The 27976-nt window shown below is 37.6% G+C and overlaps 2 protein-coding genes and 2 pseudogenes across 10 annotated transcripts; 1 reads left to right on the plus strand and 3 right to left on the minus strand.

The window, feature by feature from the left end:
* Positions 1–2748: 2748 nt before the first annotated feature.
* On the minus strand, positions 2749–13302 carry LOC147295066 (protein NRT1/ PTR FAMILY 2.13-like; annotated as a pseudogene). Its single transcript, XR_015120575.1, has 5 exons — positions 12858–13302; positions 12161–12378; positions 10868–11143; positions 4728–5056; positions 2749–3900 (listed from the first exon to the last, which is right to left on the minus strand). The product of XR_015120575.1 is annotated as a protein NRT1/ PTR FAMILY 2.13-like (transcript).
* A 2402-nt stretch (positions 13303–15704) lies between these two features.
* Positions 15705–21272, minus strand: LOC147295067 (protein NRT1/ PTR FAMILY 2.13-like; annotated as a pseudogene).
* On the plus strand, positions 21067–24686 carry LOC147295068 (5'-AMP-activated protein kinase-like protein). Of its 8 annotated transcripts, none has more exons than XM_086233090.1 (8): positions 21067–21917; positions 22204–22376; positions 22813–23004; positions 23096–23358; positions 23617–23762; positions 23839–23986; positions 24202–24270; positions 24357–24686. In XM_086233090.1, exons 1-8 carry the CDS (start codon positions 21313–21315, stop codon positions 24450–24452), a joined length of 1692 nt encoding a protein of 563 aa, XP_086089216.1. In that variant the 5' UTR covers positions 21067–21312; the 3' UTR covers positions 24453–24686. The 8 variants fall into 8 exon arrangements, with proteins under 8 accessions (XP_086089216.1, XP_086089217.1, XP_086089218.1 ...); XM_086233091.1 differs by having other exon boundaries at positions 23126–23358; XM_086233092.1 differs by having other exon boundaries at positions 23132–23358.
* Positions 24687–25148: 462 nt separating this feature from the next.
* Positions 25149–27855, minus strand: LOC147295069 (Regulator of chromosome condensation (RCC1) family protein). Its single transcript, XM_086233099.1, has 8 exons — positions 27369–27855; positions 27130–27282; positions 26740–26898; positions 26323–26490; positions 26007–26138; positions 25802–25885; positions 25533–25628; positions 25149–25443 (listed from the first exon to the last, which is right to left on the minus strand). Exons 1-8 carry the CDS (start codon positions 27646–27648, stop codon positions 25256–25258), a joined length of 1260 nt encoding a protein of 419 aa, XP_086089225.1. The 5' UTR covers positions 27649–27855; the 3' UTR covers positions 25149–25255.
* Between the last annotated feature and the right edge of the window lie 121 nt (positions 27856–27976).

Consider the following 27976-nt stretch of genomic DNA (forward strand, 5'->3'; position numbering starts at 1 on the left):
TGTGCCTACTAAAACCAAACACATTTAATTCGAAAATCATACAGCACTGTTGTTACTATTCCTGGGCCTTTGTAGCGTAGGTCTCAGACTCAGTTCATTAATATGCGAGCTTGATCATTCATTAATTATATGTGGCCTAGTTTTATGTGAGAGAATCGATCAATAGTGGGAATTTATATGGCACACGTTTAATTTCACAACCTAATTCATCAATCTAAATTTTAAGAACCTAGTAATTATAAGAATTCATGATGAGATTATGGTAAAAAAGTAATTGTATGTCATTCGAATTTACACTCTATAATTTTCCTTGACGTGAACGCATATAGGTACGTTATAAATAACAAATTAATTAAGATATATAAATTTATGTAGATTTATCATATATCCATTAATTGCATGTCCAAAGGTTGTCAAATACTTACAAATCGATGTAAATTTAGAGGAAGCCCACGGCTAGATAATATGAATGGGAACCAACGACTTTAATTACTCAGACGATCAATATATATATATTTTTTTGGGCAAGAGACGATCAATATTATATATAGGACCACTCAGACGATCAATATTATATATAGGACCACTCAGTCGATCAGGGTGAAGGGTAAGGGGCGTAAGGCTGTAAGGAGCAGTGTGCCAGTGTCCAAGATATTCAGCTGGTGGCTGGTGCAGGGTCATTATTATAGGTTGGAGATCAGCATGAGATTCTTGCTTCTCTAGCTCTCCAAATTAACTTGGCCTTACATCGATCGGGAGATTCGGGACAATCTATACTAATAATTTTGTCCTCTATATATACATATGCAACCTAAGATTAACGTATCTATTGTGTGTGCCAAATTTAATAATGACAAAATTTGTTTAGAAAAATCAAGGTAAATGAATTAAAGTTAATTGAGGACAAGTGTTGGAGACCTAGCTAATAAATGGGAAAGAGATTGAGGACACGGAAGAAGTGTACATTTTGGTGGTATTATTTATTATTTTGATATAAATTGTTGGCACATTTCCGATAATTTAAGTTTTTGGGATACATATTAATTGTTTATATATATGTTCCAAATCCAGATCCAGCCAGTCAGTTTCAATTTAATTTCTTCTGATTTTCCAATTGAAAATAATCATTTCTAATATCTAGTTTAGAGCTATTTTATCTATTTTCAAACGGCCTCATATATCACTTACCTGTCTCCTGCCTCATTAATTATCACTCCTTAATTAACAAAACAATAATGCTAGTTGTCCCACATTTTTTTTTTCACATTTGTATCCCACCTGATGTGTCATTACTTTATTGGAAGGGTATTTCCTTTTTCTTTTTTAGGTTTTATTTTTTAATTTGTAGTGTCCAATGTATGAATGCCATGTAAGATGGTATGAAATTGTGGTATAAAAATGTGGTAAGTGTAGCATTACTGTTAACAAAAAAGCAAAAATAATAGCTCGATCCAAGGCTCCAGCAAATATATTTTGAAAAAGTTAATTTGAACGGTTTGAGAACCATATATGATCATAAATTGATACACAACAACAAGAGCAATTAAAATTACAAGAATTTGCAATTCAAATTAAGAGTGTGACATTTGGAGGTCACGAATTACACATATTTTCCTCGATCATGCAAGTTGGGAGCATCGCCATCTTGAGAAGATCCCACGTTTTTGCCTTTGAAATTGACCATACTGACCCCATAAGATATGGTGATACTAATTATAGTCCTTTCCCCATAAGATATGGCTAGATTTGTCTGAAAAAGTGACAGATAAATTCTCTGTCACAATAGATCGATGTAGATCACTACTAACTGGTGTGGCACAAACAACAAGCCATAGCTAAGGCAGCCACTAGTGAAAAGATAATTCGATACGGAAGGCAGAGAGGCAACCCATGCGGGCATATAATATATATAGGCTCCTTCTGTTGAGGTATACCTCAACAGAATGAGCCTGATATACAGGCTCCTTCTGTTGAGGTATACCTCAACTTATTTATGTTGAGGTATACCCTGTTAGCATCTTCATTGATAGATCATCCTTGCAAAAAATTAGCCAAATCGGAAACCATTTGCTTATCTAACTTTGATAAAACAAATGGACGGTTTCATCGAAAATACTTGGTTCGTCCATTTATTTGATCAAAGTTAGATAGGCAAATGATTTCCGATTTGGCTAATTTTTTGCAAGGATGATCTATCTATGGAGATGTAAAAATTGAACGGTTCGGATCGACACAAAACGACTCGTGTGGGCCCTAACAGGGTATACCTCAACATAAATAAGTTGAGGTATACCTCAACAGAATGAGCCTGATATACAGGCTCCTTCTGTTGAGGTATACCTCAACTTATTTATGTTGAGGTATACCCTGTTAGGGCCCACACGAGTCGTTTTGTGTCGATCCGAACCGTTCGCAAGGATCATCTTCATTGATAGATCATCCTTGCAAAAAATTAGCCAAATCGGAAACCATTTGCTTATCTAACTTTGATAAAACAAATGGACGGTTTCATCGAAAATACTTGGTTCGTCCATTTATTTGATCAAAGTTAGATAGGCAAATGATTTCCGATTTGGCTAATTTTTTGCAAGGATGATCTATCTATGGAGATGTAAAAATTGAACGGTTCGGATCGACACAAAACGACTCGTGTGGGCCCTAACAGGGTATACCTCAACATAAATAAGTTGAGGTATACCTCAACAGAATGAGCCTGTATATATATATATATGCGCACTTGCACCAAACCAAAGACCATGCGGGCATATATATATATTATATAATATATAATATAAATATACATAGACTCTTGTGTTACAACATTGATATAGAATAAGCTAAAGACCATGCATGCCCTCTTAATTTTCCTCATAACTCCTATTCATTTACATATATTATCATATAGATGTGATCTCTATATCTGACCTAAACTTACAACTGATATAATATAAAAGTGATCCTAATATAATTATTAGCTAGAATATTGAAATTTATTTACTTTATTATAGGATTATAATTAACCAACTTCAAGCATTGGTTGAAGTTAGTTCCACATTGGGTTTAGGTTTCTCTTCTACGTCTACACTAATACTGGTACTGCGCTTGTAATGATACCCCATAGCACAGTAAACGAAGTAGAAAAAATTGAGAGCCCCAATCCCAGCCAAGAGGAAGTAGAACAAGTCCAACCTCCCAGCATTGATATCATTGGTGAGCCAGTCCGGTTTCCGGTGCGTCTCTGTAACATGGTGCACAATGGTCACCAGCAGGCTGCTCAAGTAGCTGGACCCAGCAAAGGAGCAAGACAAAAGCGCATTCCCAATACTCCTCATGTGGTCCGGAAACTCCGTGTTGAAAAACTCAATCAGTCCAATGATAGCGAATGCCTCACAGAGTCCCATCAGAACAAGCTGAGGGGCTAACCAAATGAATGAGACGGGCTCATGCGGCTGCAAAATAGCCATGGATCTTCTTTCTTTTTCAATTAGTCCGGCGGCTATCATGGACATCACGGAGAAAATAGTCCCCATCCCGATTCTTTGGAGGACTGTAATCCCGCCCTCGTGGCTTGTGACTTTGCGGAGGGCGGGGACGAGGAACCGGTCGTAGATTGGGAGCCAGAGGCCGATTGTCAGGAGGGAAATCACGCCGAGCGACCCGGCGGGGACCTCGAAGTTTGGGCCGAGGTGCCGGTCCATTTTCAGGGCTTGGGACACGGTGAAGGTTCCTTGTTGGGTCATGGACGTCAGGCTGACGATGGCGGAGGCCCAGACCGGGATGGTTTTCAGTACGCATTTCAGTTCTTCGATTTGTTGGACGCTGCAGAGCCTCCAGTTGTTGGTCGGAGAACCGTCGGGGTTTAGATCCTTGTCTAATATTATAGCAGCCTTGTTCAAGCACCTATTGAAAACAAAATGAAACAACAAGCAATTAAAAAATTAAAAAATAAAGAAAAATAAATAATAATATGGACAAATTAAGAGCCATTGTTCTTTATCAACAAATCACACTATCACAGTCTCATATTCGGCATTGCGTAATGAATAAACATACACTTATTAGAGATTTGCTGATAAGAATGAATAACTCTTTACGTGTAAAAAACAGACATATTTTAAGTTAGAAAATAATTAACACCACCAAAATAAAAAAAAAAAATTAAAAATACAATTACTTCATGTCATTTAGCCACATTTTTGACTCATATATTGTATGATAATGAGTTCACCTTTCCCTTAATAGGACCTAGCTAGTTTTTTCACGTTTGGATGTGGATGTATAACATCAATGATATTCTCCAAAATATAATCAAGTGGCAATTAGTCACAAGACTCACAACAATTAATTTAGAAAATATATGGTTCCAGAAGCAACTGAAAGTAGGCCCCCCCACCTTATTCAATCTGAGCCTTAATCAATGTGATGGTGGATAATATGATCGACTGACTTATTCATGAAGAGGACTTCTAATTAGTTCAATTATCAGCATGCATTACTTGATTTAGGTATATGTTTAAGTTCTATTACTCAACTTGAGATCTAGGTATATGTAATTAATAGTGCAAGCGATTCCTCCAGAAAGAAACACAACTTAATTTGCCAATTCTCTGTCAGTATACCTAAAATGAATGGTGAGCAATTAATTAAGCCAACTCATCCCTTTCATGATTAACGATAGTAATTAACTAACAGTTAATAATATGAGGTTATCGACAGTGATTTGTCACCTGAACTGGTTGGTGAGAGGCAGCTTTGACACGGAAACCCCCTCCACTGGAGGATCATACAACTCATTGCCAATATCCAATATTTGTTTGTCCTCCTCCGGAAGCTTAAGCTGACGTTTCTTGTGAGCAGCAACAACAACTTGTGCAATGTTAGAGAACATGCTGCCTTGTGGCTTTGCATGCACATAAATCCTGGCCCCAATAAGCAGAAGCACAATTGAGCATCCCATGAGCAGGGTTGGTATCCCAAAACCCAAACTCCAGCTCACTTTGTCTTGGATGTACACCACTAGGGTTTGGGTGGTCAATAGGACAAGTGTGAATTAGGGCTCACCAAATAGCCCAAGGCCCGAAGCCCACCCGAAGCCCGCCCAGCCCATTGGGCCCGAAGCCCGATGTGGCCCGACATTTGGGCCGGGCCGGCCCGGCCCGAAAATTTTTTGGGTTGGGCTTGGGCCATCCCCTTGAAGCCCACGGCCCGCCCAAAGCCCGGCCCGCTTAGGCCCGCTCAAAGCCCGCCCAAAGCCCGGTCCAAAGCCCGGCCCGAAGCCCAAAGCCCAAAGCCCAAAGCCCGAAGCCCAAAGCCCAAAGCCCGTTTAATATCTTCAATAAAAAAAATATAGGATTTTGGCTATGTTCTAAATCGAACTTGAGACCTCATAGAACAAATTTCAACTCTCAACCAACTGAGCTAACTAGTTTATTTGTCTAATTGGTGAATCATAACATATTTAATAGGTTTTTCGTTTGTTTATTCTAATAAATTATTAATATGTTTATTAAGTTATTATATAATTCTATAATGTTAGTAAATACTAAATAGTAATAGTGTAAACTATACTATGTAAGTATGTAATACCATAAATAATAAACTTTTAAAATTATATACAACATTACAAATTTACAACTATAATAAAACATAAATGTATATGTGCATATACAATTTTTATAATACAACTATAATTGAAGTTATTAAACCATGATGGCATGATTGTTCATTACTTTAACAATTTGAACCGTTCATTTTATATGTTGATAGTCAAATATCATCCTTACAAAAAATCGGTCGAATCGGAATTCATTTACTCGTTCGATTATCATTAAAAAAACCATGATCGTTAATTAATTCGACCATCATTACGTCATTTTTACATCTTTGATTGAGCTAATTTTTTGCAAGCAATCTCTTTGAGTGGGGAACTAAAACTTGAACGGTTCGGATCGTTGAAAACACGATCGATATATGAGCTTCTACATATAAATACACTTGAAGAGTTGAAGAGTATAATTCTAATAACTTTATCGTTGAAACCTTATTGTTTTCATAATTGTGAAGACCACAATGTGATTTCAACAATCTGAACCGTTCATTTTCTATATTCATAGTCAAAGATCATCCTTACAAAAAATCAGCAAAATCGGAATTCATCTACCCATTCGATTATCATTAGAAAAACAACGATCGTTCATTAATTCGACCACCGTTACGTCATTTTTACATCTCTGATTGAGCTAATTTTTTGCAAGGATTCTCTTTGAGTGGGGAACTAAAACTTGAACGGTTCGGATCGTTGAAAACACGATCGATATATGAGCTTCTACATATAAATACACTTGAAGAGTTGAAGAGTATAATTTTAATAACTTTCTCGTTGAAACCTTATTGTTTTCATAATTGTGAAGACCACAACGTGATTTCAACAATCTGAACCGTTCATTTTCTATATTCATAGTCAAAGATCATCCTTACAAAAAATCAGCAAAATCGGAATTCATCTACCCATTCGATTATCATTAGAAAAACAACGATCGTTCATTAATTCGACCACCGTTACGTCATTTTTACATCTCCGATCGAGCTAATTTTTTGCATGAATTATTTTTGAGTGAGAAATTAAAATTTGAACGGTTCAGATCGTTAAAAACACAATTGCATCATTTGTTTATAAAACATATGTAATAAAATATATAATAAAGCATATATTACACATGTAATAAAATTAAAAAATCCAAACCCCATCCAAACCCCATCCAAACCCCATCCAAACCCTGAAACCCCATCCAAACGGACCAAACCCCATCCAAACCCCTAAGCCCAAACCCCAAAATACCCTAAACTAATAAAATATTAAACCCTAAGTCATAAGTATATAAACGTCTCACACTCTCACTGTCTCACACTTTCACTATAACCCTAACTCTCAACAGTCGCCGCCTCCTTCACACTCTCAACATCAGTCATCAGTGATCTGTGATCTCGCCAAACTTCACACTCTCAAAGTCTCAAACTTCTCACTTCTCAAACCCTCTCGGCCTCTCCATCATCACCATCATCACTCTCGCCATCTCGCCACCTCGCCATCTCGCCATCCACCTCGCCACCTCGCCATCTCGCCACCTCCGCCTCGCCATCTCGCCATCCACCTCGCCACCTCGCCATCTCGCCACCTCGCCATCTCGCCATCTCGCCACCTCGCCATCTCGCCATCTCGCCATCCACCTCGCCATCTCGCCATCCACCCTCTCGGCCTAACCCCTAAGGCCCTAACCCCATCTCGCCATCTCGCCATCTCGCCACCCTAACCCCGATTCACCATCTCGCCACCCTAACCCCTTCAACATCAGACTCTCAGACCCTCTCGGCCTCTCCTAGGGTTCACTCAGTCTCAGCCTCTCTCCATCATCACCATCATCACCGATTCACCATCTCGCCACCCCCAACTCCGATCGAACCCAGGCTACCTAGCAACCCAGCCTCTCTCCAGAAAGCAAGCCCAACCCACCAAACTCCGATCGATCGGACTCGATCCGATCAATTAATGATCAGATCGAGATCTGAACTGCGATCGGATAGTTGATAGCACTATCGCTCAGACAGTCCGAGCACCACCGCAACGCCACCTTCGCACCAGCGACTCCGCCGCAAGCTCCCTGCCAGTTTGTCTCCCTTTGCGTGTAACTGTGTAAGTGTAAGTCATTTTCCTGCCAGTTTGCCTCCCTTTGTCATTTTTGTGATTTCAGCAAAAAATTCATCACTGTTTCACTAATTGTGTTTTTTTTTTGTTGTGTGTGTAGCTGTGGTGAAGATTAATAGCTTGTGGTGAAGCTGTCCTGTGTAGGAGTTGGCCTCTTGTGTTGGTGCTGGTGCTGGCTGCTGTGTGAGTGGCAAATGGCAATTTGCTGAATTTCAGTTTATTTGCATTTTGCTGGTATTTTTTTTATGATAAGATCTGGTGTTTATGATAAGATCTGGTGTTTATTTGCAGTTTGCTGGTATTTTTTTTTGCTGGTAGTGTTATTTGCAGTTTGCTGGTATTTTTTTGCTGATAGTGTTATTTGCTGGTATTTATTTGCTGGTAGTGTTATTTGCTGGTTATTTGTTGGTAGTTTTTTTAGGATGTCTACTCACCCAGAGTCTAGTGTAATTGGAATCCATGAATCCATTGGTTCCCCCCCATCCACACCCCAATCTAATTCTATTCCTAAATCCAGTAGAAGTGAAGTGTGGAACTGGTTTGAAAAAGTTGTTGAAATTGAAAATGGTAAATCTGTTACAAAAGCAAAATGTGCAATATGTGGAAAAAAATTAGATGGCAGTTCTTCAAATGGTACTACTCATTTAGCTCGTCATTATAGGAAACATCTTGAAAGCCAAAATGTTAATATTGGTAATCAAATGCTTTTACAATCAAATGCTGCTGGTAATTTGTCAAATTTTGTTTATAAAGAGGAAAATGCTCGAAAAGAAGTAGTTGATTTTATAGTTAGGGCAGAATTACCTTTTACTTTCGTGGAAAAACATGATTTTAAAGGAATGATTCAAAGAGGCTTTACTCCACAATATAAAGGAATTTCTGCCACAACTTGTAAAAGGGATGTTATGAAACTGTTTGTTGAAGGAAAATCTCAATTGCTGTCTTATTTTGAAAAATATGAAGGCAGAATTTGTTTGACTTCTGATGTTTGGTCTTCTAGACAAAAAATTGGTTTTATGTCATTAACTGCTCACTTCATTGATGCTGATTGGAATTTAAATAAAAGGATTATTTGTTTTAAAATGATTGAGTATCCACACAGTGGACAGTCACTTGCAACTCATATACATGAGGAACTCAACTCTTGGCGTATCCACAATAAAATTTTTTCAATTACACTAGATAATGCTTCAAATAATGATGTTGTTGCTGATTTGCTGCCTTTATATCTTATGATTGATGATGTGCCTAGACAAATGTTTCATGTGCGTTGTTGTGCTCATGTTATGAACCTGATTGTGCAAGATGGTTTGGCTATTTTAGGTCCTTCTATTGATAAAATTGTTGCAATTGTGCGTAGTTTGAATTCTTCAAATAAGAGACATGAAATTTGGAAAAAATGTTGTGTTGATGTTCGTTTGGATAAGAGAAACATAGACAATGATGTTCCTCATAGGTGGAATTCCACATATGCATTGTTAGAAGTAGCGATTCAATATAAAGCTGCCTTGCATAGATATGTTCAGACAATAAATCAATCAACTAGAAGTTCTACTTTACCGATTCCATCTGAACATGATTGGCTTGTTGCTCAGTTTGTTTGTGGTTTTTTAAAGACTTTTGATTCTTCAACAAAAATATTATGTGGTGTGTATTATCCTACTTCTAGTCGTGTGCTGACTTGTTTGATTGATATTCATTGTGCATTTCAATCATATTCTCATATTAATGCATTTGAAACTGCTATGGTTGCTATGAAAAGTAAATTTGATAAATATTGGGCAACTTTTCCTAAATTGTTTTGTTTTGCTACTGTTATGGATCCTAGGTTCAAAATTTGGGCAATTAGTGAGTGGTTAAATGTTATTGGTTGTGAGGAAGATGACATAAAGGTAAAGGTAGATGAAATTAAGTCTTCTCTGTTTAAATTGTATGACCATTACAAGACTAATGTGCCTGCTGCATCATCACGAAACTCTACTGAAACCACAACTAATCCTCAAAGTACTGTTTCTGGTAGTACTAGTTCTTCCCCAATTTCTATTCCTAACTTTCAAAACAGTGCTATGAGAGCCTTGAAAATGGCAAAGGTGCAATCCTCTGTTTGTTCTACTTCTGATTTGCAATACTATCTTGATGCACCGGTTTTAGATGATGTTGATGAAACTGCATTTTCTGTTTTGGGATGGTGGAAATCACATGATACACAATATCCTGTGCTTTCCATCATGGCCCGTGATTTGCTAACTGTTCCAGCTTCAACTGTTGCATCCGAAGCTGCTTTTAGTGCAGGTGGTAGAGTGGTATCGGAGAAGAGGGCTAGCTTGAGTCCGAACACTATAGAAGCTCTAATCTGCGTCAAAGATTGGCGCTTAGCTGAGGCAAGAATGCAAGAGGCTGCTCAAGAGGAGGATTGGGCAGAGGATCTAATGAATATCAAGCTATCAAGACCTGAATTTGTTGAAGAAGAGAGCCTTTCCCCTGCTGAATCAGCCACCTGATTAACTGATTTTATTTTTTCAGTTTCACTATTGGTTTGTAATTTGTAAACTCCATAAGGAGTTAAGCACCATAACTCATAACTGCATATTGTTACTTTTAGTATAATTAAATCAATACATTTCAGTTTTGAGGGTTGTGTATGTGCCAACCTAGTTGGGATGTACATGTGAAATGCAAATGATAGATAGGTTGTGTAGGTGCCAACCTAGTTGGGATGTACACATTCTATAGTGATGCATTTCCCCCTCTATTTATAATTAAATTATATGTTGTTAACTTGTTAAATTGTGACTTTGAGAGCTGACATTGCAAAATTTTGGCAAGTTAAAACCAATGAATTAGTCAAAACCAATGAATTAGTATCTGCTAAGTTTTATAACTAGACATAAATTAGGCAATAAATTAAGCAATTTGAGAAGCCAAAAAAGCCTAATTTGGGCTGCCCGTTCGGGCCTATTGGGCTGCCCGTTCGGGCCTAGTCCGGCCCGGCTCTAAAGCCCGTTAGTCTCAAGCCCGATGGGTGGGCTTCGGATTTGTGTATTCAGGCCCAAGCCCAGCCCGGCCCGGCCCGAAAGTTCTGTTGGGCTCTTGTAATTCAAGCCCGAGCCCGGCCCGAGCCCGAAAGATTGGGCCTGGGCCAGCCCGGCCCGGCCCATTGCCGACCCCTAGTGTGAATGTGGCATAGTACCAATTGAAGAAGCTTTTGATTCCTTTCTTTCCTTCATCAGTGGTTGGGTCAAATTGGTCAATGCCAAAGGGAATGCTGCATGGCCTGATTCCACCAGCCCCTATGGAGAGAAAGCCTAGACCCAGCAGCAAGAAACCCAGTTGAGGTTTGGTTGGACCTCTGCATTGACCCAGTGATTGCAGCTGTCCTGGGCTGCATGGTGGAGGGTGCAGCTGTGGCAGCCAGGCTGTTAAAGTCACTGTCGCCATTCCCTGTCGATCATAGAGATATAAATGTTACAGTATAAACAGATTTAACCATAAAAAGATTTATACCCTAACTAATTAGAAGAATGTAAACTAATTAAGATCTAAGGATTAAATGTGTGTTTGTATGTCATACAATATTTGTGTGGTATAATTTTTCAATTTTAATTAATTAAGTCATTCTATTAAAAGTTTGTGCATTGAAAAGTGGCTTAGCGCGCAGTTGAGATATTAAACATTATAATTTGTTTATGTGGTCGAGCTAATTATAAAGCAGATTTGTTCACAGTTGAAGTGAGCTTCTTAACATGTTGAAATTGACATTAAGGTAAGTGATAGATGGAGATGGGTTGACGAACAATAAAAGGGTTCACAAACAAACAAATGAGACAATTTTTTTATATCTGGGGGAACAAATGAGACAATTAATATTAGTAAGAGTGAACGACATGACATACATGATACATACAGATATATATGTATGCATTAATTATCAATTATTGAGTTGTTTACTTTAAATTAATTAAACATATTACTTACATGCTAGGTACACAATGAACCATTATTAATTAGTTATTAATGCATGATGAGGGCCATACAAAGGGTGAACAAGGTAGAGAACATGTAGTAGTAGTAGTGTAGTACTAAAGATAATTTTAATTTTCATCACCATATCTGATAATATATCTCAGTAAGGCAGCTAGCGGTTTTACAAAACCAGAGCCACTCAAACCACCAAAAGAAAAACCACAGTTTTAATTAATTAAAATTAATGAGAAAGTATTTTATGAGACATGTTTTATGAGACATTTTTTTACAATAAGATGTATTTTACGTTTGTGGATCCCACCTAATTATGGAGAATGCTTTATATGACGTACTCTATTAAAAAATTAGTAATAAATCACATAATATGTACATATAACAATAATGACTTAAGTAAAGAAACCGGAGTTACATACAGATGGAAGTAGTTTAGGAGAAAATTAGAAAAAAGGACAGATTAAGAGAAGAAGAAAGTACCAGAAAAGATGCAAAAGATGCAAAAGCAATAGTGCGAAACCGTCCGACATAGGCATCGGAGATAAAGGCACCGAGGAGAGGTGCGAAATTGGTGACCCCAGACCAAACATAAATAATGTTGGAAGCTGAAACCTGGTCCAGGTGGAGCAACCTCGTCAGGTACACCATAAAGTTTGCCTGCAAACCAAATGAGGCCAACCTCTCAAATGTATCATTTCCTGCATGATATGCAGTCCCAGAAGTGTCAAAAACGTGTGTACTTTTGTCATTTACTGACACACTCATGTGAATAATTGAATATGTCTCAGTACTACTCTCTCACTTTCTGTCATTTACTAGCTAACACACATCTAACAAGTTAATTCAATAATAAATTTGATTACAAAAAAACAAAAAGTTTGTAAATCAATTTTTTAAAATTTGATTTTCATATTTTGAAAATATCTAATTTTCATCAAACTCATGTATTAAATTTTTTGATATGGAAAAAGGAAAATTCATATTTTTTTGAAGATTAATCTGCAAAATAAATAAAAATATCATTAAACTATTAGCGAGTAATTCAAATACATAAATTTTGTGTGTGCTTTGTGCACTCTAAAATAGTGCAAGAAGTTTTCTATAGGGTGCAAATGAATAGCACTTCCCACATATTTCACAAGTAATATGAGAATATGAGTGAGAGTGAGAGAGAGACCTAAGATGTAAGGCATGGCCTTCCATCCTCCTGGTTTTCTGAGGGTAGTGTCTGAATGATCTGATGGAAGTTTGCCACTTTTTTCATCTCCCTTTTCTTTATTTGGACCTGGTGATCTGTGTGATGGAAACCTCGAATTCTTGTCTTGGAAGCATTTTGTGACGTAGAGGCAGTATGAGGACGAAGAAGAGTTTGGCTGCGTCATCTTCCTCTTACCTTCAGACATCATCATTTCCACGATCTACTAAGCTTGTAACAATTTTGATCAATATATCATCACATATATGGAACTAATTAAGCACACACACAAACACAAACACACACACTTTCTTCAAGATATATGAAGAAGTTATGAGGTTGAGTTAAAGGGTGGGGTGTGGCACACCTATATATATATATATATGCCACACCGACAGGGATACCAAGATGATAAAACCACTGGCGAAATTAATGTGGGTGTCTTGCGTCAGCTAGCCTTCATGCATACTGTGCTGCCAAGAGAACATTACAAATGTGCACAAATGCACAATACATGAATTAAAGTAAAAGGCAAGCCCAATTATTTGACTAGAACACAAAAGATCAGGCCCAATTTTGATTGTTGATACGAAATCAGGGAATGGGCTTAAAAATTGGGTCATTCACTGTCGTTGATTTTAGGCCAAATGATACTTTTGGTTTATGTATTTTTATGAAATTTCTACTACTTGATCTTGTATTTTTATTTTTGACAATTTTGATGGTAATGGCGATGGTAGTGGTATTGTGATTAATTGGCAATATAATGGGTGGACATGAATTATTTTTCTTTTGTAAAAATTAGAATTTTGAAAATAACATTAATTTAGGTGAAATTTAAAGTTGAAATTTAGAGCTCTCAAATCCAAGTTTTTTTCACATAAAAATTACAAAATTATGTATTTATGGATTTCAACAAAAAAATTAGAGTATATAATTTTTTAAATGCCCGGAATTTTGTTTAAATTTCAAGTTTTTTTTTTCTCATCCAAACACATCAATGAAATTCATTACTTCTCACAAATACACAGCTTTCTTTGTCAAAAAATCATGAGGTTCAACTAATTACATACCAACAAGGTTTAATTAAATAATCATTCTTGTTAGACAACAATGTCGGTCTGATGATCTGCTGCTTTTACACTAGCCTTGTAAGTATGTATACCCACGAGCACAATACAAAAAGTACACAAAATTCAGTACCCCCAACGCAGCAATTAAGAAGTAGAAATAATTAGGGCTGGGTCGGTTTGCCCGAAAAACCGAGACCGTATCCGAAACCGCTCCAACCGATGCCGAGAATAACCGTACCGGAGAGAAACCGTACCGAGATATCGGTTTGCCAACCGAACCAGTATGTTCGGTTCCGGTTCCGGTTCTCAGATCCTAGAACCGTCGGTTTACCGAACCGAACCGAGTATATATAACATTTAATTTAAATATTACATTTTTATACATTTCTATATCTTAAAATACATTTCTATATACATTTTTATAATTTATATAAAAAATATATAAATTTATAAATCCTAAACCCTAAACCCTTTCTATACCCTAAACCCTATAATTAATAATTTATATGTTTTTTAATTTATAGAATACATTTTTTTATAAAAACTAATTAAAAATACCCTAAACTAATATTATAACATATCCTAAACAATTTATACCATATAACTATCAACTAAATATTAAACCCTATATCATATTCTTATATCTCATACCCTAAACCCTATTGTGTATTTTATCAAATCTTATACCTTATAAGGCTTATTATATCCTATACTGATATATTATATACCATAAGACTATAATTGATAATAATTTAATAATTTAATAATTTATAGTTGGTATATAACTAATAACTATTGTCTATATAAATGTTTAGTATGATAATAGTCTATAACTAATAACTATAGTCTATATAAATGTTTAAAGTATAGAAATGTATTATATAAAATATATTTTATATAAATTACAAAATATATTTAATACAAGTAAAAACTCCAAACCCCAAAATATCCTAATGTCTAAATTACTAAAATACTAATTTTTTTTATTTTCTCTTTCTTTCCCATTCTTTTTTATACTTCTCTAAAGCAAAAAGGTTTGTTCCCATAAAAATTACTGACACATACAGCTACAAGCCTACAACTAGAAAAATTGACATTTACTCACTTCTAAAAGAAACAGACCTATATAAGTATATAACCCCATCTAAACCCCTTTTTCACTGTGCGTGCGCACTGCCCAATGCCCCACTATCCTCCCTATTCTTATCTTCCTCTTTATTTTCTCTGTAACCATTTCCTCTCTCATTCTCTCTCACTTTCTCTCCATGCGCGACCCTGCCCGGCCAAGATTCACCGTCGCCGGCCACCTCCCAGCAATCCAAGGCCATTGGTCGACTCCCCAAGCCGGCGCCAACACAACCCAGCCGCCACCTAGCTCGGCCGGCCTCCCCACGCGACAGAATCACCACTCCAAGCCGTGCCTTCCTCGCCGGATTTCTTCAAATTCCGGCGGTATTTTCCGTCGACCCAAGTATCAAAGTTTATCCTCTCTTCATTCTCCATCTAATTATATAAATGGATTGGGTTGTTGCTTAAAACTGAAAACCCTCTGTCTCGCTGCCCTCTCGCCACCTATTCGTTGCACCGTGTCGGTCAAGGCCCATACCGAGCCGAGCCGACCGAAAATGCCGGTCAACCGAGTGCCGGTTTACCGGCATTTCGGTTCCGATCTCGGTAACCAAAAGGGCCATCCGAGAGGGGTTCGGTCGGTTGCCGGTTTGGGGTTTTCGGTTCGGTAACCGGACCGAACCCACCCCTAGAAATAATCCAGTCTCCCAGCATTGATATCATTGTCCAACCAATTGGGTCTGCCATGCTTTCTTGTAACACTATGCACAACACTCACCACTAAACTGCTCAAATAGGTGGCCCCAGCCGCGCAAAGATAGACCAGAGAGGTCCCAAAGCTTCTCATTTTCTCAGGAAACTCTTTGCTGTAAAACTCAATGTGCCCAACAATGCTGAACACCTCAAAAAGGCCAATCAAAACAAGCTGAGGAAATAGCCAAAACACAGATATGGGTTCCACCCCATTTGGGGAATTAGCCAAAGCTCTTCTCTGTTGCTCAACCAATCCGGACACCACCATGGACAGAATTGAGAACAAGTACCCAATTCCTATTCTTTGGAGGGTTGGGATTCCATCTTCATGTTTGGTGACCTTTCTTAGGGCAGGTTGTAGGACACGGTCGTACAATGGAAGCCATAGGGTCATTGTAATCAGTGGCATGATTTGGACCGACCCAGCAGGGATTTGGAACTTATTGGGTCCGAGGTGTCGGTCCATTTTTAGGGCTTGTGATGCTATGAATGTTCCTTGCTGTACATATATAGGCAATCAAGCAGATGGCACCAGAAGCCCATATTGGGAGGGCTTTTATAACACATAGTACTTCTTCAACCTGCTGTATGGTACACAGCCTCCATGGATTTGCACAAGACCCATCATGGTTTAGTTCATTGTCCACTATCAAAGTAGCCATTTTCAAGAAACTGAACCAGCAAAAATAGCACTCGATTCAGCAAGAAGGCCAAAAATGTTATTTTGCTAGACAGTCTATTATATTGTAATGTTAATATACATTATGTACGATGTCAGATTGATAGTATTATGACATAACATATCAAGTATTTATAAGAAAAAACTCCGAATACATAAATTTCTTGATTGGAGATATACATTACCTAAATTGTGTGGAGAGAGGCAGCTTGGACGACACTACATTTCCATTGGATAAAGCATCAAAGAAAACTCCATGAACCCTGGGATCATTGTGAAGCTTAAGATGGCGCTTCTTATAAGAAGCAACAAGAACTTGTGTAAAGCTGAAGAATGTGCTTCCTTGTGGCTGGGCATGCACGTAAATTTTGGACCCAGCCCAAAACAGGGGAATTGCACACAACATCATGAGCAGGGTGGGTATCCCAAAGCCCAAGGCCCAACTAACAGAGTCTTGAATGTATACCAGCAGTGTCTGATTGATCAACAAGATCACTGTGTTTAAGGTGTAGTACCAATTCAAATATGAATTGGTTGCTTTTCTTCCTTCCATAGTGGTTGGGTCAAATTGATCAATGCCAAAGGAAATGCTGCAGGGCCTAATTCCACCAGTGCCTATGGCTAACCAGGCTAGGCCCATAAGCAAGAACCCAAGCTGGGCTTTGGTGTTGGAGGTGCATTGCTCGAGATGTTGTTGCTTATCAATTAGGATGCAAGGTGGAGGTCGTAGTTGTGGAACAGAGGCCGTCAGAGTTATTGTTACCATTCCCTGTAAATCATTAAGTTGTGTTTCACTAATCTTATTCATATATATGAGGTTTAAGTGAACCCTGTTGGAATAAATGGAAAACTTCTGAACTATGTGCGATACGTCCCTTTACCTCTAAAATTCATTTTAAGCACTTAACTACTTCTTTTGTTTCAAATTACCTCATTTTGTCAAGTCTTATTAACACAAGTATAATTTAGACTTTAGAGAGCAAAGTAAGTCAAGAAGAAATTTCAAGTTCAACCATATGCATATTTTAGGGGTAAAGTGAGGCACGATGTATAGTTCAAGGCACAAATTAAGTCTAAGCATAATATGTTACAAGATTTGACATCATTTGATGAGTCTAATAGTGATCATTGAGGAAAAAAAAATTGGGGGGGGGGGGGGGTGTCCAAGGTGATAGAATGAGTAAGTGAAAGTGTACTAAAAGAGTTGAGAAGGATGCGAAAGCAATAGTGAGAAATTTGCCAAGAAAGATATCAGCAAAGGAGGCCCCAACAAGAGTCAATAGGCAGTAGGCGCAGGTCCACAAGGTAAGAATGTTGGCAGCAACCATCTGATCCATGTGATACTCTCTCACCAAATACACCATCATGTTTGTTGTTACCCCATACGTTGCCATCCTCTCAATTACTTCATTACCTGTTTAATTAATTTCTCAGATGTACATAAATAACAACCTACAGTCCTACGACGTCGTTTCTGTGAGACCTACCTAAGATGTAAGGCATGGCCTTCCATCCAGGCTTTGTTTGGAGAGCTAGATCGTCATTCCTTTCTGGCAATATTAATGGCTCTGAGGATTGAGACTCATCACCATAAGAATTGCGTTTTCTAAATTTGAAGCAGAATAAGCACAAGAAATAAGAGCCTTTGATCTTCAATAATGCTAGTTGTCCCACATTTTTTTTCCCACATTTGTATCCCACATGATGTGTCATTACTTTACTGGAAGGGTATTTCCTTTTTCTTTTTTAGGTTTTATTTTTTAATTTTTAGTGTCCAATGTATGAATGCCATGTAAGATGGTATAAAATTGTGGTATAAAAATGTGGTAAGTGTAGCATTACTGTTAGATCTTATCCCCCACCATTTTTCTCTCAGCCATGTTTGGACTCTCAAAGTTCTCAACTTTGGATTTGGATACCATCAACCAACCATATATGCCTGCTTCCTATTTTCTCCTATCCAAGCAATTGAGCCCCTAGATATACAATTAATGTAATGTAGTATCATCAAAAGCCTGGATATACAATTATTTCAGTATCATCTATAATTTTTCAAAAATAAGATATCCAAGTAGGCAACTACCAAATAACAAATTAAAATTTATATTATCTTATGGACTTTCAAAATTTCCAAGTTTGTATAGAAGATTCTTAGCCCAAATATTAGGAACAACCTAGTTAGCTAGTAGCTAGTTCAACCTAGTTAGTACTGGCCGGTATCCTAGCTAGCTAGGTTTATTTGTTTTCTATAAATAGTGTCCGGGTTGTTTTTTTCAGTTAATTTTTTTTTTCAAAGGACACAACAGAGTTACAAAATTTACAAAAAATGAGGGTTTATTGAGCAAAGGAAACTCTAATAGAATCATTTCGCTTTTCGAGAATGTATAATATTTACACTTGAACCACAAGGCTTAAAAACAATAGTAAAATATATACTAGTACCAAATTGCTAATAAATTTTGTGTAAAGGATCTTAACTTAAGAAGTTTGTGTATTGGACAATTTTTTAATTTTTTTACAAATAAACATGTTGTATTTTTACAAATGTATTGGTTTTTTTTTCATAGATGCATTGATTTCGCAAATGCATTTGTTGTATTTTTACAGATGCACTGAATTTGAGTTGTATTTTTTTTAAAGCATTTGTTGTATTTTTTTTTTCCAAATACCTTAAATTGACCCTTATTTGAATTTTGGCCTTCAACTCAACTTATTTTGTTAATTATCCTTTAGACCAACAATTTTAGTTGTTGGAACCTACAATCTAACAGACCCTTTCACATTTTTGTATTTAATTTTTGCAGGTCATATGATGACTTTCTCCTTTGATGTCTAGAGGTAAAAAGTTGTTTAAAATAAGGGCTGGGTAAAAATACCGAAAAATACCGATACCGAACCGATTTTATACCGAAAAATACCGATACCGAAAATACCGATGAATTCGGTAACGGTATTGGTTTACAAAACCCGGTACCGACGGTATACCGATACCGACCGCATATTAAAAAAATATAATTAAAATAATTCATTTTTATACATTTCTATACTATACTGGTATATCCTAAATATAAAATACTTAGTATTACCTTTCTATATAATTTACAATTTTATATAATACATTTCTAATTTTCTATAATTTATATCAAACATATATAAATTTATAAACCCTAAACCTATAACTTATATGTTTTTTAATTTATATAATACATTTTTATATAAAAACTAATTAAAAATACCCTAAACCCTAATATTATACTAAATTATAAACCCTACATAGTATATAGTATATGTATATGATATCTCATACTAAATTACTAATTTCGATACCCTAATAGTCTAATACTATAAATTTATAATTCATAGATTCATAATTGGTAACTTAGAGTTTGGTATATAGTATATAATATAATACTAATATGATATAATATGGTATAGTATAGTTTAATATGATAATTTTAGTAATTTAGTATATTAATATAATATGATAACACTAGAAATTTAAATTTTTATTCAACTATGGTTTTAAGAGGTTTTTAAAGGATGTTGAATTGTGAAGCCCCGTATTTATTTCCGAAGGTTTATTTTGAAAAGTATTTTAAAGATTTTGGAATTTATTTGGAAAATAAGAAGAGTTTTGATTTAATTTGGGCTTGACTCAAAGTTGACTTTTAAAACTAGTGGATTTTTGATTTTGACTTTTGGCCCATTAGAAAGGTCTCGAGCTTACGATTTCATAGACACGTAACACACGTTGATCAGAATTACGGTTTAGAAGTTACGGATCATACAAGTGTGAGTCAATTGTGTAAAATTTGCATAAGGGTTTTAAAAACTCATTTTAATTTCTGAAATCCCTCATTCTCTCTCCTCTCTCCAGAAATTTCAACAAGTTTCTCTCTCTCTCTCTCTTATTCTCACTGACTTCTCTCTCTCGGGCAGCACTCCCCTGCGCACACCCATCTCCACCCAAGTCCAGCCCCTCCGACCACTTTCCTCGACAACCCATGATCATCGGCGGTGAGCTGTTCTCGCCGGCGCCAACCCCCCCAGACCAGTCCCCTTTGCCAGCCCGCCGCTCTCTCTCTCCTCTGTTCTCTCTCTCCTTCGCGCCCCCTGCAAGCGCACATGGCCCAGCCACCATAGCCACCTGACGCCGACCACCTTCCCCGGCCTCTCCTCCAGCCAGCCCAACTCTCGTGCGCGACCCCTGCTCGGGAAACCTCCAACAGGACCGCTGGCTCCTCCAATTTTCCGATCGATCTCCTCTGTCGCACCCCCTCCCTCTCTCCCTCTCTCCCTCTCTCTGTCTTATCTCTCCTGTAGTCGGCACCGCCACTCTCCGACCGATACCGCCACTCTCCGACCGATACCGAAGTGATCGGTTACCGACCCATATCGGTCGGAATTCGGTATGGGTGTTTCGGTACGGTAACCGTACCGAACCCACCCCTAGGCCTCAGTGTAAAAAATGAAATTATTGAAATAAGCCAAAACCTACTTAAAAAAAAAAAAAACAAAAAATAAATAAGCCAAAACCTGAGGTTTTACGGTTGGAATGAACTCTATGAAATAATGCTATCCAGGCTATCCAGCCAAGCATGCCCAAACAGCAAAAGCGAAACCAATCGCGTTCTCACTTTCCGAGCCGAAATGTCAAACACAGAATCAGTTGTCGTATTATTAATTAAGAAAACAAAACTCTTTCTAATTATGTGCCTCAGATAATTTGGCATTTAATGCGCGTTACGCTTTTCGGTGATTTTGTTCGTTGCTTCGCTCGCGCTCACTCCCTTTCCCATCAGCGTTTGCTCCGCATATTTCCATCTCACCTTGCCCGCCAAGTGTTCGTCGAAATGCCTGAGCGATGCTCTCCTTCACAGCCCCCACGACCAACTTGCTCGTCTCTACCTACTCGCTCCCAAATTTAATCCCTCACGCATTTCCTTCGTTTTTTTTCGTCGCTCATTCAAGAACCAGAACGAGCCAGCAACGTTTTAAGCTCGTGAACCTGGCTTCGGTATCAAAATGCGGGTGTTCTTTGTTAGGGTTTTCAGACTGGACGAAATGGTATGCTAATTACAAGGGGTTGTTGCACTGTGGGTGTTCTGGGTTTGTGAGGCGATGTAAATTTGGGGACAGAGAGGGCGAGGGGGATTTTGCCTTGGAAGCTGAGATTTTGGAGTTCATGAAGAGCTCAAAGAAGCCCGGGGCGTTTCCGAGCAAGAAGGAGTTGGTTGAGGCTGGGAGAGGGGATTTGGTCGTTGCTATTGTGAAGAAAGGTGGCTGGCTTTCGTTGGGTTGGGATTTGGAAGAAGAAGAAAGAGCTCAACAAAGTAATTTTGGCCACTGGGATTCGGTAATGGCTGAAGAACACGAGAGCAGTGTTTTGGGTGGCAATCAAATTGGCGCGGTGGTTTCTTCGTTTTCTGATGATTCTTCCCAAGCAGCCTCGTCGTCTGGTAGATCACTGTGAGGATTCTATATTGTTGAAGTTTTAATTTGTGTTATTTGCTGATATATTGTTCTATTCGTTTTCTATACCCATTTTTGGGAACATATGTGCAAAACGTTTTATATCTAGGACCAATAGATTGACTTAGAACCACTTTAAATGGTAAATTTCTCATTGAATATGTGGACCATAAGTTGCAAGTGTAAGTTGTACACTGTTCCTTGATTATCTATCTTTAATGATTGAATCAACCATTGATTTTTTTGGGACAGTGAATCAACTCAACTTTCTTTATATGTGTAGAGAAGCTGCAACGACAGAGGATGATACTGGAATCGAGGGTATATTGAATCGCTTGGAGAAACAGAGAAACTTGACCCTTGGGTTTGTTTTGGGAGATAAAGAAGATAGTATGTTCTTGGCAAATAAGGATAATAGATATGATCGGAGTACCAAAACGTCAACTGATGCTGTCGGTAAGTTTGTTTTATTTACCTCAACATTGATTACGTCTTTTGGTGCATGATATTCTAGGCGAAAGCTTATATGTACCTTTATCATTGTGAGGTGATGTTGGATATTCAGAATTGAAATGCATTTTTGGTAGATTCCTTCAGGATTTCATATTTAAGAAAATTTGAATTCTAACCTATCAGCATATGTTAATGAAACCAAAAGTATGTTTTGGTCTTTCCAAATTAAGTTGTTCGTACCATTATTTTTTATCTGAGTTCATACCGTTGAAACTTGAAAGAGAGATGATAACCTTTATGTTTGAACTCTACTGAGTGGCAGTCACCACCACAGCATCTGGCTGAAGTAATTTATTTTTAAGAGTTTGATGTGATTGTTTCTTTGCATGTAGAAATTCTAAAACATAATGTGTGATGCTTGTTACATTGTAAAAGACAGTTTCTGGCCTTGTTAGAAGCAGCATACCTGCATCATTAAACTCCAACAAAGCCATTTTTAATGATTCAAGAGGCAGGCCTAATCACAACGAATTTCTTTCAGAGGTTGGTGCTCTAAGAAACTCACTAAAACCTGAAATGTGGAGAACTTGGAGCACCAAGAGGGATGGATTTTCAGATCTAGATTTAGGAGGTATTCAATATTTACTTGGTTTCACTTTTCAGCGGCTTTATGGTTAAAAAGTTTGGTTCAAGTGACCTTTAGTTGTTGATATAATGTATAGCTGCTGAATTTTCTTATGATAAAATGGGAGGGTCAGAGGATGTTTCAAGAGATGAAACACTTGAAACAAGAGAGGGTGCTAATGAACCTGATGGAAGGAATGAGATGGGTGCTAATGAACCTGATGGAAGGAATGAGATGGATTCTCATCATAAAGGGATCAATCACAAGCAAATACGAAGTCGCATTCAGCACCTTGAATCAGAGCTCTCCTCTGTACTTCGCTCATTGAGGTCTAAAGCTGATGAAGTTGCATCACAGAAGGTGGTTATGATCACTAGTATATATATAAATTTGTATGACCTACTTTACTTTGACATTTTTGTCTCTAAGTTGGAGCAATATATTCATTTTCATTTTCTTATCTGTGGAGTCCTCAAGTTCTGTTTGCACTCAGTTTCTCTTGAGCAGCTTTCTCATACGGTGGTCATGTCTTTGGAGGATTTGGAGCGTCCTTTTAAAACCACTTTAAATTTTTTTCATTAGGGTCATGAAAGCTCCTCTGAAATTTTTTTTCATTAGGGTCATGAAAGCTCCTCTGAAGATTCGTGGAAGCTTTCTGATGCTTGGGAGTTTCAGGAAAATGAGATTATGCATGCCCAGGACAAATTACGTTCAACACGTGCAAAGTTAGCTGTTTTAGAAGGAAAGATGGCACTGACAATAATGTATGCACAATTTCTGTTAATTTAAAAACAAGACTGCAAATTGCTTTACCATTGACATCTCACCTACCCATACCAGTGATGTGCAAAAGAGTGTGGAGGAGAAACAGAAGAGAATTAATCATGCTCGTAGAGCCTTACGTCTTCTTCGTACTGCTTTCATAGTGTGGCCAAATTCAGCCTCAGAAGTGTTCATAGCAGGATCATATGATGGTTGGACTGCCCAGGTACTCTTCTTGAATTGATCAATTAGATCCAATATATGTTAGCAAAAATTAGACCTTCAATATGATTATAACCTGTTTTCTTCTTTGCATTTTTTTTTTTTTTGTTCTATGAAGTATTCGTTGAAGCCTACTTTTGTAGTAATGTCTCTTAGTAGTACTCTTCAACTGGCTCTACTATTACAAATGTTTTTTTTACCTGTGGTGATTGCTTACAGAGAAAGATGGAGAAGTCCAGTACAGGAATCTTCTCTTTGACCCTTAAGCTGTATCCGGGCAGATATGAGGTAGGCCAATTTTGTTGGTCATGTTTTTATATTGTGGGGGCCATTTGAGCAATGAGTGCCTGACAATTTTTCACCTTGCATTACAGATCAAATTCATTGTTGATGGTGAATGGCGGGTTGATCCCCTGCGCCCTATTGTTCATAACAATGGATACGAAAACAATGTACTGATTATAACGTAAGACACAGAAGAGGGGCCAGCAAGCATGAGAAGACATTGTATAATGAATTGAGTACAAGCAACAAATCTTCTCTCTTTTTTTTTTTTTTTTTTTTTTAACTATGAAGTAGGTAGTAGATATTAACTATTATGATTCTTTTACGTCAGGATTCATATGTAACAATTGGGTGCCTTTTTTTCTCATTCTTGTAACACCCAATTTTTTGGCTTGTGGTAATTTAATTCAATGATGAAGTTTGCCAGCAAATTGTCTAATTTTCTAAATTTAAGATTGTGGACCGAGCAATTCAGCAAGCAAACTCTAGTTAAATTTTCGTGCATTAACATAACAACTGGTGAACATAAGACAAGCTATAGTGATTATAAATTTTATTAATAAGTAAAAGCACAATGAGATTTGAATTTACTAGTGAAACAAGAAACTTCTTACTGCGAAAAATGCAATCTTTGACTTGCAACTAGTAGACCCTCTCCATGTGCATAAGGGCAGAATTGCATCTCAGAGGTAAAAAGGGATTGATCGACATTTTCTTTTAATTTTGAAGAAAATAAATGCTAAAAAGAGAGAGCATAAGGAAAGAAGGCTAGCTGAAGGAGGTAAAATTCTTCTTTGTATAAACAATGATTGGCCAAATAATACAACTCCATAAAACAAATATTTATACAACATGAACCAGAGAAAGCCCAGGGTAAATGATTTTACCTTCTCAGTTTCTTCTATCAGTCATTTCATGTAGAACAATCAGTTTATGATGGTATTCCATTTCAGTTATTTAGGATAGACAAGGTCCATCATAATGAAGTCTAAGAAGGAAGACACAAAGTTCTTATGGCAATTGTGAACCCACTACCACAGTAAATCTTGATTGTAGCAGCTTCTTTCCGAAATTTGTGATTGAGGCTCACGTGTTGAGGACTCGTTTGATCACATGTATTTCCCAAGCCAAGCTGACCATGTTCACCCCAGCCCCATGTCCTAACTACTCCATCCTCTGCCATCAAGATGATACAGAAAGAGAAAATAAGAGACTATCAAAGTATAAATGTAAATGACATGGTAGTATGATAAAATGATTTTTGCCTGTTACAATAGCAAAGTGCTCAGATCCAGCTGCAATGTCCACAATTCTATTCCCTTCAAGACCAGAGACTTTCTCCAGAATAGCTTCCCTTGAATCTATCGATGTGCAAAGAATCACACATGTAATCAGCAGCAATCACAAATCAGAGTACGATGATCATTTGGATATACAACTGCAGTTGTCAGACTATCGAACCAATTGCCATCACTTAACACTTTAACAGAAATGCATATGTATAGTTTATGAAAGTTTATTTGTATCAAATTACCTGATAAGTTCTTGGCTGGAGTCATTTTATCAGGATTAGCAAGGGCTCCATGGTGATTTCCACCAAGCATAAAAACTTCTCCACCTGTTTAAGATATCCCAGTCTGCTAGTTAACAATACAATATCTCTTCACTAGAGAAGATCAAGAAATTCAAAAATAAATGAATAAACGGAACTAGTTGAAAAATGAAATTAATGCACATACCAGTTAATACTAAAGCATGATTCCATCCGACAGCAACTTTGGTAAACCGGAATGATGTGGGTAAACACTGTGGGGAGTGAGCATTTGAAGTGCCACCAAACCCTCTTCCCCAAGTGTACAACTGCCCATCAGCTGATGTGACAGAAAAAAAAAATCAGAAAAAAAAATTACTGAGACTACATAGTGTTCGATTGGAAGTTCTTAGCTGCTTTAAAGGACTGTAAGCTACAGTTCAAGATATCCATGTTACAAGGCTACATGCAATATGCTATGCTTTTAAGGGGAAATCAAGAAAGAGAAAGTTTACTGAGCTCACCAGATACTGCTGCACTATGATCTCCATTTGCAGCGATGCTAGCTATTTTTACACCTTCAAATCCATAAGTTCGTTCAGGAAGAATAACTGAATTGATTTTATCCTCGGAGATACCCAGTTGACCACGCTTCCCGGAACCAAACCCATAAACTTCATCTCCCGAACCACCTGCATTATATTGATCTTAGTTGCGAAAACTTAAGCTGGATTGGAATGATTAGGCTTTACACTACGACAAATGGACTGTTTCGTCTTTCATTGTATGCTGGCATACTTTAAGGTATCAAAGAACAGAAACTAAGAAAAATACAGGAAAACTTTAAGCATGTCATAGAGCATATACATCCAAATAAAACAAGCATCTCTACAATTAAACCTTGTGTCAGCAAAAATATACAAGATCTACCTTTCAATTACCTTTCAGCAAAACAAGTGAATGGCGCATTCCACATGATATCTGTTCCACATGCTTATTAACAAAGAAGGAGACTTTGACAGGAGAGCAATGTGAGTTGAAATCACCATGCCCGAGCTGACCAAATGAGCCATCTCCACATGTGAAAAGATCCCCTGTATCTGAAACAAAGCAAGAAAAATCCAAAACCAGAAATAAGTTGAATGAGACCCATGTTTCAAGTTGCCTTAAGAGCCAAACACACCAGAACCAGATATTGACACAGTGCAAAAGAAGTAAAAGCAAGTAGTGGGTGTTTTTTTGATGCTAGACGGATACAAACAAGCATAAAAATATTATAGATTCATAAACACATATCAGCAAAGAGTCTAATATCAACTGCCTGAAAGTACCTGAAACGAAACCCGAGTGGTTCCAACCAGCAGAAACATGAGTAATGAAGTAGTTGTTCAAAGACATTACAAGCTTGGGATGTGGGCTATTGACCATATCACAATGGCCCAGTTGACCAGATGTGCCCCTTCCCCATGTCAGTACCAACCCACCTGCAACAGAGGTCATATTTTGTTTTTTGTTCCTAACAAAAGAAAAGATTTTAACTTGTAACAACAAATGAAAGACAGGAACAGACCGGAGGTCAAAGCTAGAACATGAGCGCCGCCGCAGGCGAGGAGAGAGATGGGTCCGGCGGAGGAGGAGAGAGAAGGAAGCTGAAGCAGTTGAGGGAGGTGCTCGTCCTGTAGCCTGCCCGTGCCCAGCTGCCCGTCCGTTCCTGCCCCCCAACTCCATATTTCTTGCTCTCTTCCTTCTTCTTCTTCTTCTTGGTGCTTTTCTCTGCTTTCTTCTTTCTCTTCCATTCTCACGGCAATTACTTTTGCTTTCTGTGTAATCCTTGTAAAAATGCTCACCATTTGGGCTCTTTGGGCTCCGACCCAAAGGATCGTGGATTCGTGGGCTCGGACATGTACATAAAGTTGATGAACCACCAGATTTCTTCTCTGTTAAGTTCGCGAATCGTGTGTAACCTTGGTATTAATTATTTTATTGTGAATAAATTTTTTCCCAACTACCATGCGGTATGTGCATGTGTTCAGCAGGACGGCAATACCTTTCATACACAAAAAAAGAAAAAGCGTCAGTGTTACAAGTCTCATTGTTCTTCCTATTCTTTCATTACTGTGCACCTTGGACAGTCCGATAAAGCGTCAATTGGAAACCATGCCAAAGTTATGACTTTCA

Source organism: Dryas octopetala, chromosome 2, assembly GCF_963921425.1.
Source record: "Dryas octopetala chromosome 2, drDryOcto1.1, whole genome shotgun sequence".
NCBI lineage: Eukaryota > Viridiplantae > Streptophyta > Magnoliopsida > Rosales > Rosaceae > Dryas > Dryas octopetala.